At 37.3% G+C, this 15,597-nt stretch overlaps 1 protein-coding gene across 10 annotated transcripts in view; it reads left to right on the top strand.

Annotated features, from left to right (window-relative positions):
- Window positions 1–288: 288 nt before the first annotated feature.
- Window positions 289–15,597, top strand: part of HNRNPD (heterogeneous nuclear ribonucleoprotein D) — an 18,233-nt gene continuing 2,924 nt past the window's right edge. The window contains exons 1-9 of one of the 10 annotated variants that reach the window (XM_036337630.1): window positions 848–869; window positions 2,668–2,724; window positions 8,293–8,339; window positions 10,471–10,535; window positions 11,548–11,716; window positions 12,377–12,538; window positions 14,254–14,382; window positions 15,240–15,339; window positions 15,452–15,597. The exon at window positions 15,452–15,597 is cut by the window's right edge and continues 1 nt beyond it. In XM_036337630.1, coding sequence (XP_036193523.1) covers window positions 863–869; window positions 2,668–2,724; window positions 8,293–8,339; window positions 10,471–10,535; window positions 11,548–11,716; window positions 12,377–12,538; window positions 14,254–14,382; window positions 15,240–15,339; window positions 15,452–15,597 — 882 coding nt within the window. In that variant the 5' untranslated portion in view covers window positions 848–862. Of the gene's footprint in view, window positions 870–2,667; window positions 2,725–7,748; window positions 7,810–8,292; window positions 8,360–10,470; window positions 10,536–11,547; window positions 11,717–12,376; window positions 12,539–14,253; window positions 14,383–15,239; window positions 15,340–15,451 lie in introns of those variants that run through there. The other 9 variants (XM_036337638.1, XM_036337648.1, XM_036337666.1 and 6 more) reach the window with 9 other exon arrangements.

Below are 15,597 nucleotides of genomic sequence, written 5' to 3'. Positions count from 1 at the left end.
AGTGCAGGTCGGGTGGGGGTGGGAGCCAGCCCGGAACCCCCGGGGGCGGGGCCGAGGAAGGGAAATCTCTAGCCGCGCCTTCGACACCGCGCTCCTTGTTCTCGATGGTCCCCGCGCGGCCGTCTTATCGAACGCCACTTCCGGTTCCTTTTAAAGGCCCCACGCTGTGCGGCGCGGCGCGGCGCAAGCCAGAAGGTATAAAAGGGAGCGAGAAGGCGGGACCGAGGAGGAAGGGGGGAAAAAAAAAAATAGCTGTCGAGGGGGCGGGGGAGGTGCAAAGGGCGCGCTCGCGCGTCACGTGACCGGGACGCGCCGTTCTTCCGTCGGCCATTTTAGGTGGTCCGCGGCGGCGCCATTAAAGCGAGGAGGAGGCAAGCGCGGCCGCCGCTGCTGCCGATTCTTTTTTAGTGCCGCGGCCGAGAGCGGGAGTGCGCGCCGCGCGAGAGCAGGAGGCGAGGCGGGCAGGCCAGGGAGAGGCGCAGGAGCCTTCGCAGCCGCGCGCGCCTTCGCTGCCTTGTTGTGTGCTTCGCGCGGTACGGCGGGCGCGCGGCAGCGGCGGGGATTACTTTGCTGCTAGTTTCGGTTCGCGGCGGCGGCGGCGGGTGTCGTCTCTTCGGCGGCGGAGGCAGTAGCACGATGTCGGAGGAGCAGTTCGGGGGCGACGGCGCGGCGGCGGCGGCAACGGCGGCGGTAGGCGGCTCCGCGGGCGAGCAGGAGGGAGCCATGGTGGCGGCGGCGCCAGGGGCATCGGCGGCGGCGGGAAGCGGAGCCGGGACCGGGGGCGGCACCGCGGCCGGAGGCACCGAAGGGAGCAGCGCCGAGTCGGAGGGGGCGAAGATCGATGCCAGTAAGAACGAGGAGGATGAAGGGTGAGTAAGGGGCGGCCCGGGATAGCCAGGCCCAACTCTCCCCCCCTCCCCCTTCCCGCTCCCCGCCATTAGGCCTCGCTCCCGCTCTCCGCTCGCCCTCCGGGTCCCCCTGCAGCCGCCTGGCGCTGTGCCCCTCTTCTCGCCGCGGGGATCCCCGGGGGCGCTCACTGCCTTCGCCCCGTGCCCGCCCGCCGCCCCCTCCCCCATCACACACGTTTCCACCTTTAGCCATCACCACGCTGCTCCGCGGCCCGCCCTTATTCCCTCCCTTGCCCTGCGTCTCCTCCCACCGACTTAGCCGCCAGGATTTTTTCCCGCCTGTCGAGGGCACCTTCCCCCCCCCTCGCCCCCGTCTTGACTGCTCCCCGTTTCTGAAGTCCAGGGCGTAAAAAATGCAGACAGATACCAAGCCTTTATGCAACTAAGGTTTATTTGGGGCGACTCGCTCCAGCATCCCGAGACGATGCGATTGTTTTACAAAGTACGTGCTTTGGGGAACGTGTAGGCTTCCACCTGTGCTCCCGTTTGGGCTTCAGGCCGACTTTTACTTATTTATTTTTTAGTATTTTGAAGAAGTTTCGCCTCGATCTCTTCGCTTTTTTTTACTGTACGCTATCGCACAGCGGCTTGCTTACCCTAGCCCCTATTTTTCAGCCTAGGGGACAGATTGGACGAGGCGAAAGTCCCCGAGTCGCCTCGCCTGTGGGTGCCTTGGTTCTGCCCCACGGGCTCCGGGTCAGTTCCCGGTCGGCGGGGCCGGCCCTGGACGGGAACTGTTCTGCCTCGGGCTGCGGGCTGCCCTGCCCCCACCCGCCGCGCTGCACTCACCACGCACCCTTCTCTCGCTCTCAGCTGCTGGGTTCCCCCATGGTTCCTACGGATGGTACTCTTACCCACTTTACTTTTTCTGTGCCATTTCCATTTTTTTTACAAAATCCTTTTTTCCCCACCCGGGGCCCAGGATCCTTTTTTTGGTCTCTCTCGATTTCTCCTTCCTGCTCTTACCCACTGTTACAGGAGGCCCACCAGCCTTTTAAAAAATGAACAAATCCTGTCTTATGCTATGGCATAACTTTTTTGTTTTGCAGGTTTTTAAATAGTAACTTGCTACCTCCCATTGGAAATGGTTGTGCACCTTACTTAAAGCTGCACTTAATATATATTAAAATGCAGCATTTGGGAGCGGGAGTTAGCAGGAGGAACTAAATAGGGGTTCTTGGTTGGGTTTTCTTAACTCCTGTTACTACCCATCTTGGGTTAAGCTTCCAATCCTTTTTGTAGTGTGTGTGTGAGAACTTATTTCATTATAACAAGGGGAAAAGTGTTGGAAGGTAAAAGCAGTTGGGAAAGAGCACAAGATTTGGAGGGAGGAGAGAGAAGCACTTTGGAGTACAGGATCTAATCTAAGCCCAGACAGACTTGTCCGGCTGTTTGCTGACTGCTGACTGGGAGACGAGGTGGGATAGGAAACTAGCTTTTCTTAATTAATCTTGAATAATGTATAGCTAAATTTAAGAAAGGGTTATGTTAAATATTTGGAAACTTAAGCCTTACTATTTCGGTTTTTGTTTTCTGAATTCTGTTATTTGGGCAGAGGTACCAAAATGAGTAATTGTATAACTTGCTGTTTGGGGCAGGCTTCCTGTTAACCTTGATTTTTCAAATCACAAAGTAGCTGCCTTTGTAGTTATCTACTGTTGAACTGAAGTGTAAATTAATTAAAGTTTTTAACCCTAACAATGTCAAAAACTAAAACTAGAATTTTGATTGGTTGCTGTACCGGTTGTTAATTCCCTAGCCATTCAAACTCCTCCCCACGACACTCTGAAGCAGCGACGACACAGCGGGAAGAATGGTAAAACTTTTACATTTTATTTCTGTATTATAAAGGTTTCAATAGTCATAACTTGGAGAGGCTGTGTTTTGGTTTGTTGCCCATTGACTCCCCAGGAAATTATAGACATTAGTACAGTAGGATATCTTGTACCTGGGATATAAAACCTTTTTAGGTATCATGAGTGATCTTTGGGCAAAACTGATGCTATTACATGGTTTTTGTTCTGTGGTAATGCATGTAATTGTGGTTTGGCCAATTAAAGCTTAATATAATTAGTAATGATTTTTTAAAAATCTGAGCAAGAAAAAAACGTATTTCTAATTTTATTTTTGTTTTTAAGAAAAAGATAATTTTGGAATTATAAGTTTAGTGCTAAATGTGAAGGTTACTTGATATAAAATCTTGTGTTTAAAATGTCTTGCATGTTAAATACTGAAATATTCTGGAGATGTCAAAAGTAAAATAATTTTAAAAGTAGCATTGTGTATATATATATGCAAAACTGTATTTTATCACCAAACCTATTTATTTACAAATATACCTTTAAGAATTGATATGTACTATTCAAAGGTGGGCTGATGTGGCTTTCCTCTAAAGGTCTTAAATTAGATTTTTTATTTTGAGTGATTTGGCTGGAATGTTAATTACAGTTGGTTGACATGTTCACAGTTGCATGACTTCTCTTTGGAAGACTAGTAGATTGACTTTTTTATATTATTCCTTTTCTCTAAAGCTCAGTCTTTCTTTAGGATTATATTAGAGTTTTCCAGGAGTTTTTTATCCCCCACTACTGGAGCATGGAGGGCCAGTAGCAGATAGCTGCCTTATATGTACAAATTACATTCCACAAAGAGCCCAGTAGGGATGACATTTAACTTGAGCTTTTCTTGTTACTGTATTCTCATCCACGGAGATCTGTCCAGTTTTATATTGGAGATAAAGCAGATTGGAAGCAGCAGTAGTCTAAAGGGAAAAGCAAAAGAAGAAACCGGGGTCAGAGTTGGACATAAAAAATAAAAATGTTTCTGATGAAAATTATACTCATACCGATACTTTACTGCTAATAGTGACACACTAAGATTAAAGGATAACTGTACTTGGTTTTTCTACTCCATTATATATTTCCAAATCTTGTGTAAGCAATTATTTTCAGTAATTTGTAAGGACCATAAACTTAGGTTATTGTTTTACTCTTGTAAGAATTATACTTGCCTTGCTACCGAATAGTATAACTTCACAAGTTTTTTGAGTGACCTCTCAGGAAAAATTGGCACTTAAATATTTATAGTTTAATGAAAGTTTTAGATTCAGTCTGATTATTACCTATTGAAAATAGGAGGTGCACTTTAAGCAAATTTACATTTAACAAATAATGCTTTTCATTTTTAAAGTCTTAATATTTGACCTTTTAAAATTATTTCCCACCCAGCCTCATCCTATTAATATAATACTGTTTTACTTTTTGAACAAAAAAAACCCCTCAAGACCATTAAACAACTTTTTTGTGTCTGTGCACTTGCCACCCTATCCTTTTTCCTTGTCTTCCTGTTTGAGGGACATTGGACAGCAATTTCATAATAGTCTCAATAGTGAGGATAAGACTGCTTACTAGATGTAAAAATCATGTAAATTTAATTTCTTAAACACATTTCTGCATGTATTTCTTTTTGCAATTCTAACTTGGGAATAAAGTGATTACAGTTTCATACTAAAATATTTTTGAAATCATTGTGTTGTAGACTTAAAAGTTTTCTCAAAATCTGAATATAAGACTAAACAGCTGTTTTGAGGAGGGCATGCCTATTACATACCTCGAATAGATGTTTTCACAGTTTACTATGGGCTTTTGGAGTAATTTTCATAATTAAATGCCTTCCTGAATTCACTTCATTTTAATCTTTCCAACTTTAATATCTTAATTTTTATTAAGAAGCTTTTGCATTGGAGTTTCCTCTTTGGGTATGGACTCATGTTCTCTACAGGGCTGCAGTTCTGTTAAGATAGATGCTCGAAAATTAGTGTCTGGCAAAATGGACATGCCATGTAGCAAAGCAATTTTTAAATTCTCATGCTCAGTGGAAAACTATAATTAGCTTTTAGACACTTTTACAAAATAGGTACATTGACTGGTTTGGATTGGGCAGGAAGCAAAATAGTTCTATTCAGTTATAGCAATACTTTTCTAATAATAGGATATTTGATCTAATTACTAGTGTATAAACTGTAGTGTGATTAGTTTGTTTGGAAATATAGGTTCTCTCCTTTTAATTTTTAAGAAATGGGACTATACGTTTTTGTTTTAAATATTTGAGATCATAGTATACGCTGGTGCTTTGGGGCATTCTGAACACTATTTGCTCTGTAAAACAATTTTAGAACAGTCTCATGCCAACTTTACTGGCCTTTGAGTCAGTAAACTTGAGACCCTGAGTAGATGGGGTTTGAATTATAGCATTCTTTGGAACCTTTGACAGGTTTCCAGTGTTTACATTGTAGCAATTGATGTCCCCAAATCTTGAGGTAATGAACATATAAGATACTATAAAAATCACCTGACCTTTTGGGTTTGGAATTAGAGAATATCATTGAAGTTTTTCGGTGCTCATTTTTGAGATAAATATACTTGCCTAAGCCTGTTTTTCCTCAAGTCGTGTGACATCTATAAACTAGTTGTTTATTCACTGTGTAGTTTTAATATTGCCTGAGTATTCTGTCATGTAAGGCTGCCCTAATATAAGAAAGTCTTTTCTACTGTGATTTATGACCAACATGTAGGATGGTTCATTTTAGTCTTCAAGTGATACATGCCATACTTGAAAACATTTAAAAAGGAACTTCTTTCCTATTCTACTTAAAGCTGTGCACCTCAGAGGTGTGCAAGTTCACAAATGGAGTGAAACATAACTTTTGTTAGTTCAAAGTTTTATTTCACTTTAGTTCTGCTTCAACATTTTAGTAGATAGGGCACTGAACTGGATGCTGGAAGCGTGGGATCTGTTTCTCTTACTTCACTTCCAACAGTGTGGTCTCAGGTAATATAACATGTTTGTTACTTGGTTTGCTGATCTATGTGTTGGAGACAACTGCTCACCACAGGAAGATTGACTACATAGCTTGCTTTCAGTTTGTGTGTATTTGTCCTGTGTCTTAATAGTAGATACTGCCAGTGATTTACTCCTGTGGAGTAAAGGTAAGCATGTTTTAGTTTCTGGAGTATTATATTGTGCATTGGAGCTAGATATTTAAGACGGGTGGGGTGGGAAGACTTATTGGCAGTGTTTGGCCAGTAGTTAGGGTGATAGTTTAAAGTATTGGGTCATGTTCTGTAAATTCCTGCTTACCTAGACTTGAAACTATCACAACGCCCAAACAACTAGGAAAATCCCCCTGTAGCCCTTTGAAAAGGGTGAAAACTATAAGTAATAAAAAAGCAACCAACAATGTCATGGGATGAATCTTCTATAATTTTTCCCTTATACTATTAAAAAGTTAAAGAATCGCAGGATCCTGAAATTTCATCAGTAAAGATAAAAATCATTTTCTGAGTTTAGTGTTGATATTTAAATTGATTTCCAATGCATATTGTTATAGAATAGTGAATGTAGTAATCTCAGTTAACCAGAACCTTAGCCTCTAGGTTAAGGAAACCCTATTCCTTAACCCCTAGGTAGATGGGACTTACAAAACTTGAGAGTTTATTTGAAAAGTAAAAATACAAGATGTCATTCCTGTCTTGGAATGAAATGAAGAAAAAGGGGAGATTTGAGGTTAAACATTTAAAGTTTATTTAAAACCTGTCATGTTTAGTTTATTAGCTATGATGTTTTCAACTTAGTTTTCTTTTGTCATTTCAGTTCATTCTAAAGTATAAAGTAATGACATTTAATAATATACTAAGGTAGAAAAATTAATGTTTTATAATGACTTGCTAAAAGTTTGTAAACTATTTCTAAAGGTATGTTTCACACAGAATCTAAAATGATTAATGTGATACTATTTAGCTGAAAAAAGTAAACCCATCCCTTCCATTATAGGTAACTGGTGGCTTTAAAATCTATAATTTCTAAGGGGGAAAAAAGTGTTGGTGAGATTTCATTATACTTAATTTAAGATTTTAAAGGAATAACTACAGTGATAAAATACCAAGAAATTTATTTAAATAAAGGTTAGTGGTATGCTTGAATAACATTTTGAAAGGTGACAGTGATTGGCTAGTCAAATACTTGAAATGTAAATCACATTTACATTTTGTTGTATTTTTTAAACTGTCAGAACTTGTTATGAAACCACGAATGAAGATCGTGATTTGTTCGGAAGTGTTTGAGAGTTATAGAATTGGGGGGGTGGAGGGTGGGGGGGGGCTCCCTATTCCAAAATTGAAAGTCTAATAATGCTTATAATTTTACCTTGAATAAGATATTTCACACTAAAGACTTGTTAGGGGAAGTAACTTGAAATAAAATACTGTTGGTTTTGGAATGTTAAACCTAATGACCTCAAAAGTACAGAGAAAAAGTTCCTTAGATGGGAAAAAAATAGAAGTATTATATCAGAACATTTCCCACCAACCAGCTCTGCTCCATATGTATTGCCTTTTATATTTTGCAATTATTCCTTACTAACATTAACTGGTGTAGAGTACAGACTGGTGTTTATGTAGAGACACAGTAGTCATAAGATGATTTTTGGAATTAAACTTTTAGTCTTACACAACCTGATTTTCACTCTACATACATTTTTTTACATGGGATATTTAAAAATTTCTGCGTTAAGTCTGAAAATAATCTTAGGATCCATTATATAAAATTCATCCTGACCTTTCCTCTTAATGTTGGAAATGTCATATAGTTTATGCAGATTTAAGTTATGCCATTGAATACATGAAAAAGTTGCTTTGTTAAATTATATTTAGATATTTAGATTGTGCTCTACCACTTCTAAATAATAACTTATTTTCATTGAGCATCAGACTATGTTCTGTGCCCTTTTAGTATGCTAATTTAAGGTAGGCTCTTAGTCTTTTGTTTTGTTTTCTTTTATAGATGTGGAAACAATCATGGAATTTTTTTCCCCCTTTGGGGTCACAGTTAGTAAGTGGTGGAGGTAGGATTTTGGTTTACTGCCTCTAAATTTATTTTCTCTAAAGTATATCCTACAAAGCAGCCTAAATTTCTAAAAGACACTGGATAGCATTTAGATAAGTTATTTGCACTCAATTATATAAATTTTGCCTGTCATTTACTGTAATATGGGGTAAAATCAATATCAGTAAAAGTAGAGACTTCAATTGTTGAGTGGGTGTTCTAAATTGAATAGTATATTGCCTTTGGGGTGCTAAATACCTTATAGGTAGAATTCAAAAACTAAATGGTTAATAAATTACTGTAGGTGAAGTCCTACATTTTAATTGGGGTTATTGATTTACTTTTAAAACTAAAGATCAAATTTTAAACTGTATTCCAGCATTAGGAGCCCATTTTTGTTGCTACTTGAACAAATCTTGTGATGTAGTTATAACTTGGCTGCTTAGGATTTTTCTGACGTTCTATCTGTACTTCATTGTAAAGTGTTTGCACATCTCTGCAGGAGTGACAGCATCTTGGAAGTCAGTCTTTGTATTCAAGGCAGCAGAGGTAATCTGGATGGACAATAGGTATTGTGCTTTAAGCAAGATACAATAATATAAAACATAGAAACTTTAAATTGGTATCATCTTATACCATCTCAATTTGAGGGAGAGCATGTCAGAGTGCTGATGTTCTAGAGAGGCAAAATAAGTTCCCATTTATCCAGAATTCAGATAACACTTCACTGTACCATACTGTCATGTTTTGGTGTACCTATTGAATAAAAGATGGAATGTATTTATATTTAATATGATCCATTTAGTACAGATCGAATGGACTTGGTACAGTTTGTGTTCATTGTAGTGTATTTACTTGTCTGGTAATCTGTTATGCAGCAACCATACTTAGAGCAGAAGAAAAAGTGATTTTTGGCCTACCAAATGGAAATACATTTGCCTCAGAAGAGCCACTAAAACTCTTACTCAGACTACTGTATACTTTACATAAAATTTGGAAAGTTTGAATTTCACCTACCTATCTTACCAAAATGGGTGGTGGAAGGCCTTTTAGAACAGCAACTGGCGATTAACCTGGCAAAAATGGAAGTAACTTCTTAAAATTGCTAAGACATGGGATGTACTAAGTGTGTTAATAAATAGCTCTAATTTATAATAGCATGATATATTCGGGATGACTGACCCGAACAGTGTCAAATTATGATTACTCTACTTAATTAAGGCAGAAGGGTGATATGTTGTAGGTGAAAATATTTTATTCCAAATAATTGAATGCTAAAGAACAGTTGGAGAGAGATTTGGGAAGGCTGGCAGTGCCTTAAGGAAGGTGGAATATTTGGCTTTTGTTCTTTCAAGGTGTTGGATAGCTGAAGTTTTCTACATGTTTTGCTCTAAATATTTTGAGAAATAGTAATCTTAATATGTATCAATTACAGTTGGCCAGAATATTTTATATTCTGAAAATGGAATTTGATGGATTAGGAAGGATAGCATCTTCAGTGACCTTTTCAGTTCTGAGGTAGACACAGTTAACGACTTCTCTACCAAAGACTATTAAAGGTGGGAAGTTTCTTTGGAGAGCACTTTTATAGGGCTAGTTAATGAATTAGTATGCTTATCTAATATTTAAGAAAACTGACTTCCTATGCTGTAAAAAAGACATTCGGGGCTTGTGAGTAATAATAGAACATGCCTCATTCTTGGTGTTAGAATTTATTCTTTGCGATTGTTTTTTCTTAGTTTAAGATAATCCAATATAAACATTGCCTTGGTAAAATAAAATTAAAACTAGTTTTGTCTCAAATACAAAAGCCTTATTTTAAAAAGCTAAAGTTGAAAGGCAAGAAAATTCTGTGTCTGGTCTGTTAGATATTTAGAGGCTGAAATGATTTCAAACCTAAATTATTGGTGAAAACTAATATTTACAGAATTGGTAATTTAAAATTTAAATTTCAGCTTGAAGTTGTTTCTGTTCTGGAACTTGTAATGGATAAATGAGCAAGAGGTCATTGCTTTACTAGTCAGTTTTCTCATCTTTAAAAAGAGTTACGTCCTAACCTTGAAAGTGTAAATGTTGGTAATGAATTTTCATCTATGAAGGAAGTTCTCTGGATCTTTAGGTTAAAAAATAAGGTGTTTAAGGCAACTTAAGTGACTAGGATTGGATATTACAAGGTGTATTACTTGAATGAAAGAAAATGTAATTGAAAATACCTCAACTCCCTCCCCCCATTGAATTAGCAATAAATGTTAATACCTATACAACATGGATGTTTTGGTTATGTTCATTTGATTATAAAATACAAAAAAAGGGTTAATAAAGGTTACTTTAAGCGTGGAAATGTTATCAGAGAAAATCCAGAAAGTTAAGCGTATAAAGGGCCCAACTCTAGAAACATGTACAAGTTGAAAACCTGACCTGAAGTGGGAAGCACAATGTATGCCTTAGTAAGACTTCTTTTTCATTAAAAGTTAACTTTGTTATTAGAAGTAAAAATAAGTTCATGGGTAAAATAGTAAGATCAGTAACACCTCAGTTAATCTGGCATCTTTAGGGAGAAGCAGAAGCAAGATCTTATTCTAGGGATAAAATTGGCTTCTTGTTGCAAGAATTGGCTTTAGTGGTAATATTTTAAAACCCACAAGGTGTTGATATTTTCTGCTTTAATTTCTTTCCACAGCTGGAAGTTAGTACCACATCCCCATCCCTACCCCGACCCACCCCAGTTATAAAGATGATAAATCGGTGAGCAAGGATGATTTTATTCCCTGATGAAATTGTTAGCCCTCACATAACAAATTCTGACAGTTTACCCTTAAAATAAAAATCTCCAGTCCTGTCTCTTTAAAGGGTAGAAGGTATGTCATATGATAGTTCTTTTGTGGAGGGGGACATAGGGCACAGATCTAAAAAGGATCACAGAGTTGCTAGATCTGAGCTTTATGGCCTTTTGCTGTTTACAAAAAGATAAATTTTTTAGTAATATATATTTTTGTTCTTAAAGTGTCTTAGTGGTTTCTATTTACCACCAGTCACTTTTAGCATTTTAACGGTTTACATATTTTATTGCTGGTTAACTGAGGTTCTACTGTAAATAACTCATCTAGGTTAATTAGTGGATTGTGCTTCAATGGATAATTCTTTTTGTTCACTGAATTGTTCAATGATCACTTTTGTCTTTATTAAGGACTTCAGATGAAAAAACTTGGTTAACAACTTGTGATGTGAGATTTAGAATTTTCCATTGTATGTGCTAAGAGTTTTGTTAATGAGAACTATTAAGTAGAAAAGAAGTTCAGCATAGACACGCTGTCACTGATCAGTGGGGAATAAATAGCCTTTTTATACGTATAATGAAGGGTTGGAAGGGAAATTTGAAGCTAAAATTCTGTATTTTGCTGTTACCAACATTTAACTTGTAATTTAAGAAAGACTTAATGTACAGGTTTTTTTTACTTTGGGGAGACATTATCTTTGCTAAGTCAAAAAACTTAATCTGCTGCTTGCTCACTATATTGTAATTATGCAGGCGCAGTAGTGATAAAGCAAAACTTTCCAAAACTGGAATAGGGTGTTCTTGATATGTGGTTATGTAGGAAGAATGACATTTTCACATACTGCCCAGTAAATTGGTGCAGTCTGAAAAAGGAGATTATTGATGTCGATACTTAGGGCAAAGTTTGTTTTTGTTTTTTTGTGGTTTTTTTTTTTTTTTTTTTTTTTTTTAGCATTTTAATATTGCTTTTTGTCTTTACAGGAAAATGTTTATAGGAGGCCTTAGCTGGGACACTACAAAGAAAGATCTGAAGGACTACTTCTCCAAATTTGGTGAAGTTGTAGACTGCACTCTGAAGTTAGATCCTATCACAGGGCGATCAAGGGGTTTTGGCTTTGTGCTGTTTAAAGAGTCGGAGAGTGTAGATAAGGTAGTGTGTTATGTGTTCTGATTAATTAATAATTAAAAATGTTGATAGCTTGATAAAATTAATTTGCCCATTTGTGATCTTCCCTTTTGCAATAATATGAAGAGATACAATTCTCGCCATTACATTTAATGAAGAGTTAGATTCAATAATTGTTTACTGCAACAACTATAGTTCTGATAAAAAATTTAAAAATATGCCCAAGTATAAAAATAATTTATTGAATACGTGTATTCTGTGTGCCAGGCTCTACTAAATTAAAATTAACTTTAAAAATATTGAGACTTAAAGATGACTAATAAAAAGGATGCGCTGGGACAAGTTTATAGAAGTACAGTTCTTTTTGTTTTGAAATTTGCTAAGCAAGAAACTTAACTGAGTCATTTTGACTTGGACTAAGGAGAAGAGGCAATCATTTCTCTATTGCTGATAGTTAGAGATGATGTTTTGTAGTTATTGATTTTGGTCTTCCATCCTGGTTCTTACCTTTATGTTTAAATACTGGTGTCACATCACTAAAATTTGACAGTTTAATCATGAGCCAGTCAACATATACTTAGCCTTAGCTATATTAATTTAACTATAATTATATTTAGATAAGTTAATATTAGTCTCTGAACTTAAGATATACATATTTAAAATAAAAAACTTCAATTTCCTTAGGTCATGGATCAGAAAGAACATAAATTGAATGGGAAGGTGATTGATCCTAAAAGGGCCAAAGCCATGAAAACAAAAGAGCCTGTTAAAAAAATTTTTGTTGGTGGCCTTTCTCCAGATACACCTGAAGAGAAAATAAGGGAGTACTTTGGTGGTTTTGGTGAGGTATGTGATATTTTGACCCAGTTTTCTTTCCAGATTAGTGGAATATAATTGTCACATTAAGAGTTTTTCAAAGTTTTAAACAGATTATGCAATTATTTTTGCAATGATATTGTGAATTATTAGCAGATCTTTAAAGGTTGGATGATTGCATTTTTCCATTTATTGAACTATATGCATAGCACTGCTGTGCATGGTAAAAAAGATGAAATAGACATTCTTATCTCATAGAGTTTACTATGTTAATAGAAAAAATAAAACAACATGAAGAAATCCAGATTGGATTACCTGAGAGAAGGAAATGGTTCAGCTGAGATTAGGAAAAGAATGAATTAAGAATAGGGTTTGGTGTCTTCTAATTTAAGTACTTGTATATGTGCAAATTTTATTAGGCTAAGTATAGACAGTGAAATAGTGAGAAGTTTCTTTTGTGGATTAATGATTTAAAGCTGAGAAATATATGACTTTGAGCTGCAAATATAGTTTGCAGATATAGCTCACAGGCATCTTTTGCTTGATTTACAACTGAAGCATGTTTTGATGGTATTTAGAAGTGGAAATATTTCCCACAAAAATCTGAATATCTAGCTTTCTTAAATATTTATAAGAGTAAGCAACTTTGGAACTGCTTTCTTGTATGCAACAGCCATCTAAAGGGAGTAGAAGTTTCCACCTTTGGCAATCACATGTTCTTCAGTTTTCAGTGGTCCTCAACACACACTATTTTCTCCCAAATGCGGTCTCTCTTATTCTGGTTTTTTTTTTTGAAAATGTAATATACCTAGGGCCTTTATTTCTGTCTCCATTTCTATTATCATCCCTCCCCATACAGCAGTTTTATAGTTATATCCATGCAGCCATACAGGTCCCTATACTAGAATCAGGTCTCACAGACTTATTCACATTTTGCAGCTTCCTTTTATGAGACAAGGTAAACTGCTCTGTCCCCCCATGCCTATCTTTTTTATTTTTTATTTATTTTAAGCACTGAGTTAGTCCTGATCCCCCTTCATGTGTGAAGCATGTTAGCTGCCTTCTCCAAAAAGACCTAACTTCTTGGCCATTATTTCCTATTACTAGAGCAGGAACCCAGCAACATGCAGCCTTGCTCACACTTGTGGTTTTCTTTTTTGTATCTGATCCATGGAGATGCTTGTCTTTTACCCAAGACCAGCTGTGTTTTTTAGTTTATCTTCGCTATATTTTATCTATCAATACTATTGTTTGCAGCAGGAGAGAAATAAAAATATGTAGAATTTGATTTATTTTTCATTCAGAAATATTTAACCTATAATGTATAGATAAATTATAAATGATTGATCATTAGGTTAATTATTACTTTAAAGCCTTCTAATGACATTTATATATTCTCTCTTTATTTTAACTAGTTATTCAAAATATTCTGTTTTTCTTGAAATTGACTTTCCTTCTGCTTGTTCTTGATGGGCATTTGTGTTTGTGACCTTTGAATTAGATAGCAAATATTAGTTCCTGTGACGCTTGTTTTTATAAATATGTTTGAAGACATTTTAGGTAAGAGTGGATGTTCTAATTGGATGAATTCTTTTCAAAGATTAGAATTAATGGAGAGGGACACAGCATATTAGAGCCTGAGGGCCAAATATATGTTTTCTTTGTGCACTTATCCCCACTAAAGTTGTGCTCTTATTGTTAGTAATGTGCAAACTAAGGCATTAAAACTTATTTTTTTATGCCAGGTGGAATCCATAGAGCTCCCCATGGACAAATCCAATAAGAGGCGTGGATTCTGCTTTATTACCTTTAAGGAAGAGGAACCAGTGAAGAAGATAATGGAAAAGAAATACCACAATGTTGGACTTAGTAAAGTAAGTTAGCTTTCATTTAATTGCAGACTTATAAAACTAGCTTTTTTAAAAGTATAATCATACAGCTTTTTGTAAAGGCTTTCTTTGGCATGCTTGTGCTTTAAAGATGTTTCATTGGCTCCTTGTTTGTCACAGTCATTGATCAACTTTTTTTGCTTTGATTGGGGAGCAAGAGAGAAACTAATTTTTTTATTCCTCACCCAAGGATATTTTTCCATTGATTTTTAAAGAGAGGGAAAGACAGAGAAATATCGATGTGAGAGAAACACATCGATTGGTTGCCTCTTGCATGAGCCCTGACTAGGGCCCAGGGCCGGGGAGGAGCCTGCAACCCCAGATATGTGTCCTTGACTGGAATCAACCCCGGATCCTTTGGTCCTCAGGCTAAGGCGGGAACTAATTTTAAAAAAATATATTGTTTATTGATTTTTAGAGAGAGGAAGGGAGAGGGTGAAAAAGACAGAAACATTGATATGAGAGTGAAATATCGTTCGGCAGCCTCCTGCATGGCCCCAACCAGGGATGGAGCCCGCAACCCCAGGCATGTGTCCTGACTGGGAATCAAACTGGCCACATTTCAGATGATATCCAACCAACTGAGACAAACTAGCCAGGATGAAACTTTATTTTTGAGTGAATTTTTGTCTAGGCTTTACCAAAATACATTTTTTAAAAAGTAGGATGTAGTAATGTATTTCAAGCAAATACTTTTTGATATCAGAAGTAATTATTTTTTTTAAGTACTAATGGTTTTAGTTGGTAAACAGATTAGCCAGCTGTATTTTAGACAGTATTGGCCATTCTGAATTCAAAACAATATTATTTTTTGATTCAGTATAATATTTTTCTTTTTTTAGTGTGAAATAAAAGTAGCCATGTCAAAGGAACAGTATCAGCAACAGCAACAGTGGGGATCTAGAGGAGGATTTTCAGGAAGAGCTCGTGGAAGAGGTGGTGGTAAGCTAGAGCCTAAGTTTACTCTATCTTAAGCTTTTCTGCTTTTTAATTATCCTGAAGTAAAGATCTTTGCTGATCTTCTGACTTTAGTGAACCTATTAATGTGCTGCAGGCCCCAGTCAAAACTGGAACCAGGGATATAGTAACTATTGGAATCAAGGCTATGGCAACTATGGATATAACAGCCCAGGTTACGGTGGTTATGGAGGATATGACTACACTGGTTACAACAACTACTATGGATATGGTGATTATAGC

This window comes from Myotis myotis, unplaced genomic scaffold (genome assembly GCF_014108235.1).
Source record: "Myotis myotis isolate mMyoMyo1 unplaced genomic scaffold, mMyoMyo1.p scaffold_m19_p_1, whole genome shotgun sequence".
In the NCBI taxonomy this organism is placed as follows: domain Eukaryota; kingdom Metazoa; phylum Chordata; class Mammalia; order Chiroptera; family Vespertilionidae; genus Myotis; species Myotis myotis.
This window is presented reverse-complemented; position numbering and strand designations above follow the sequence as displayed.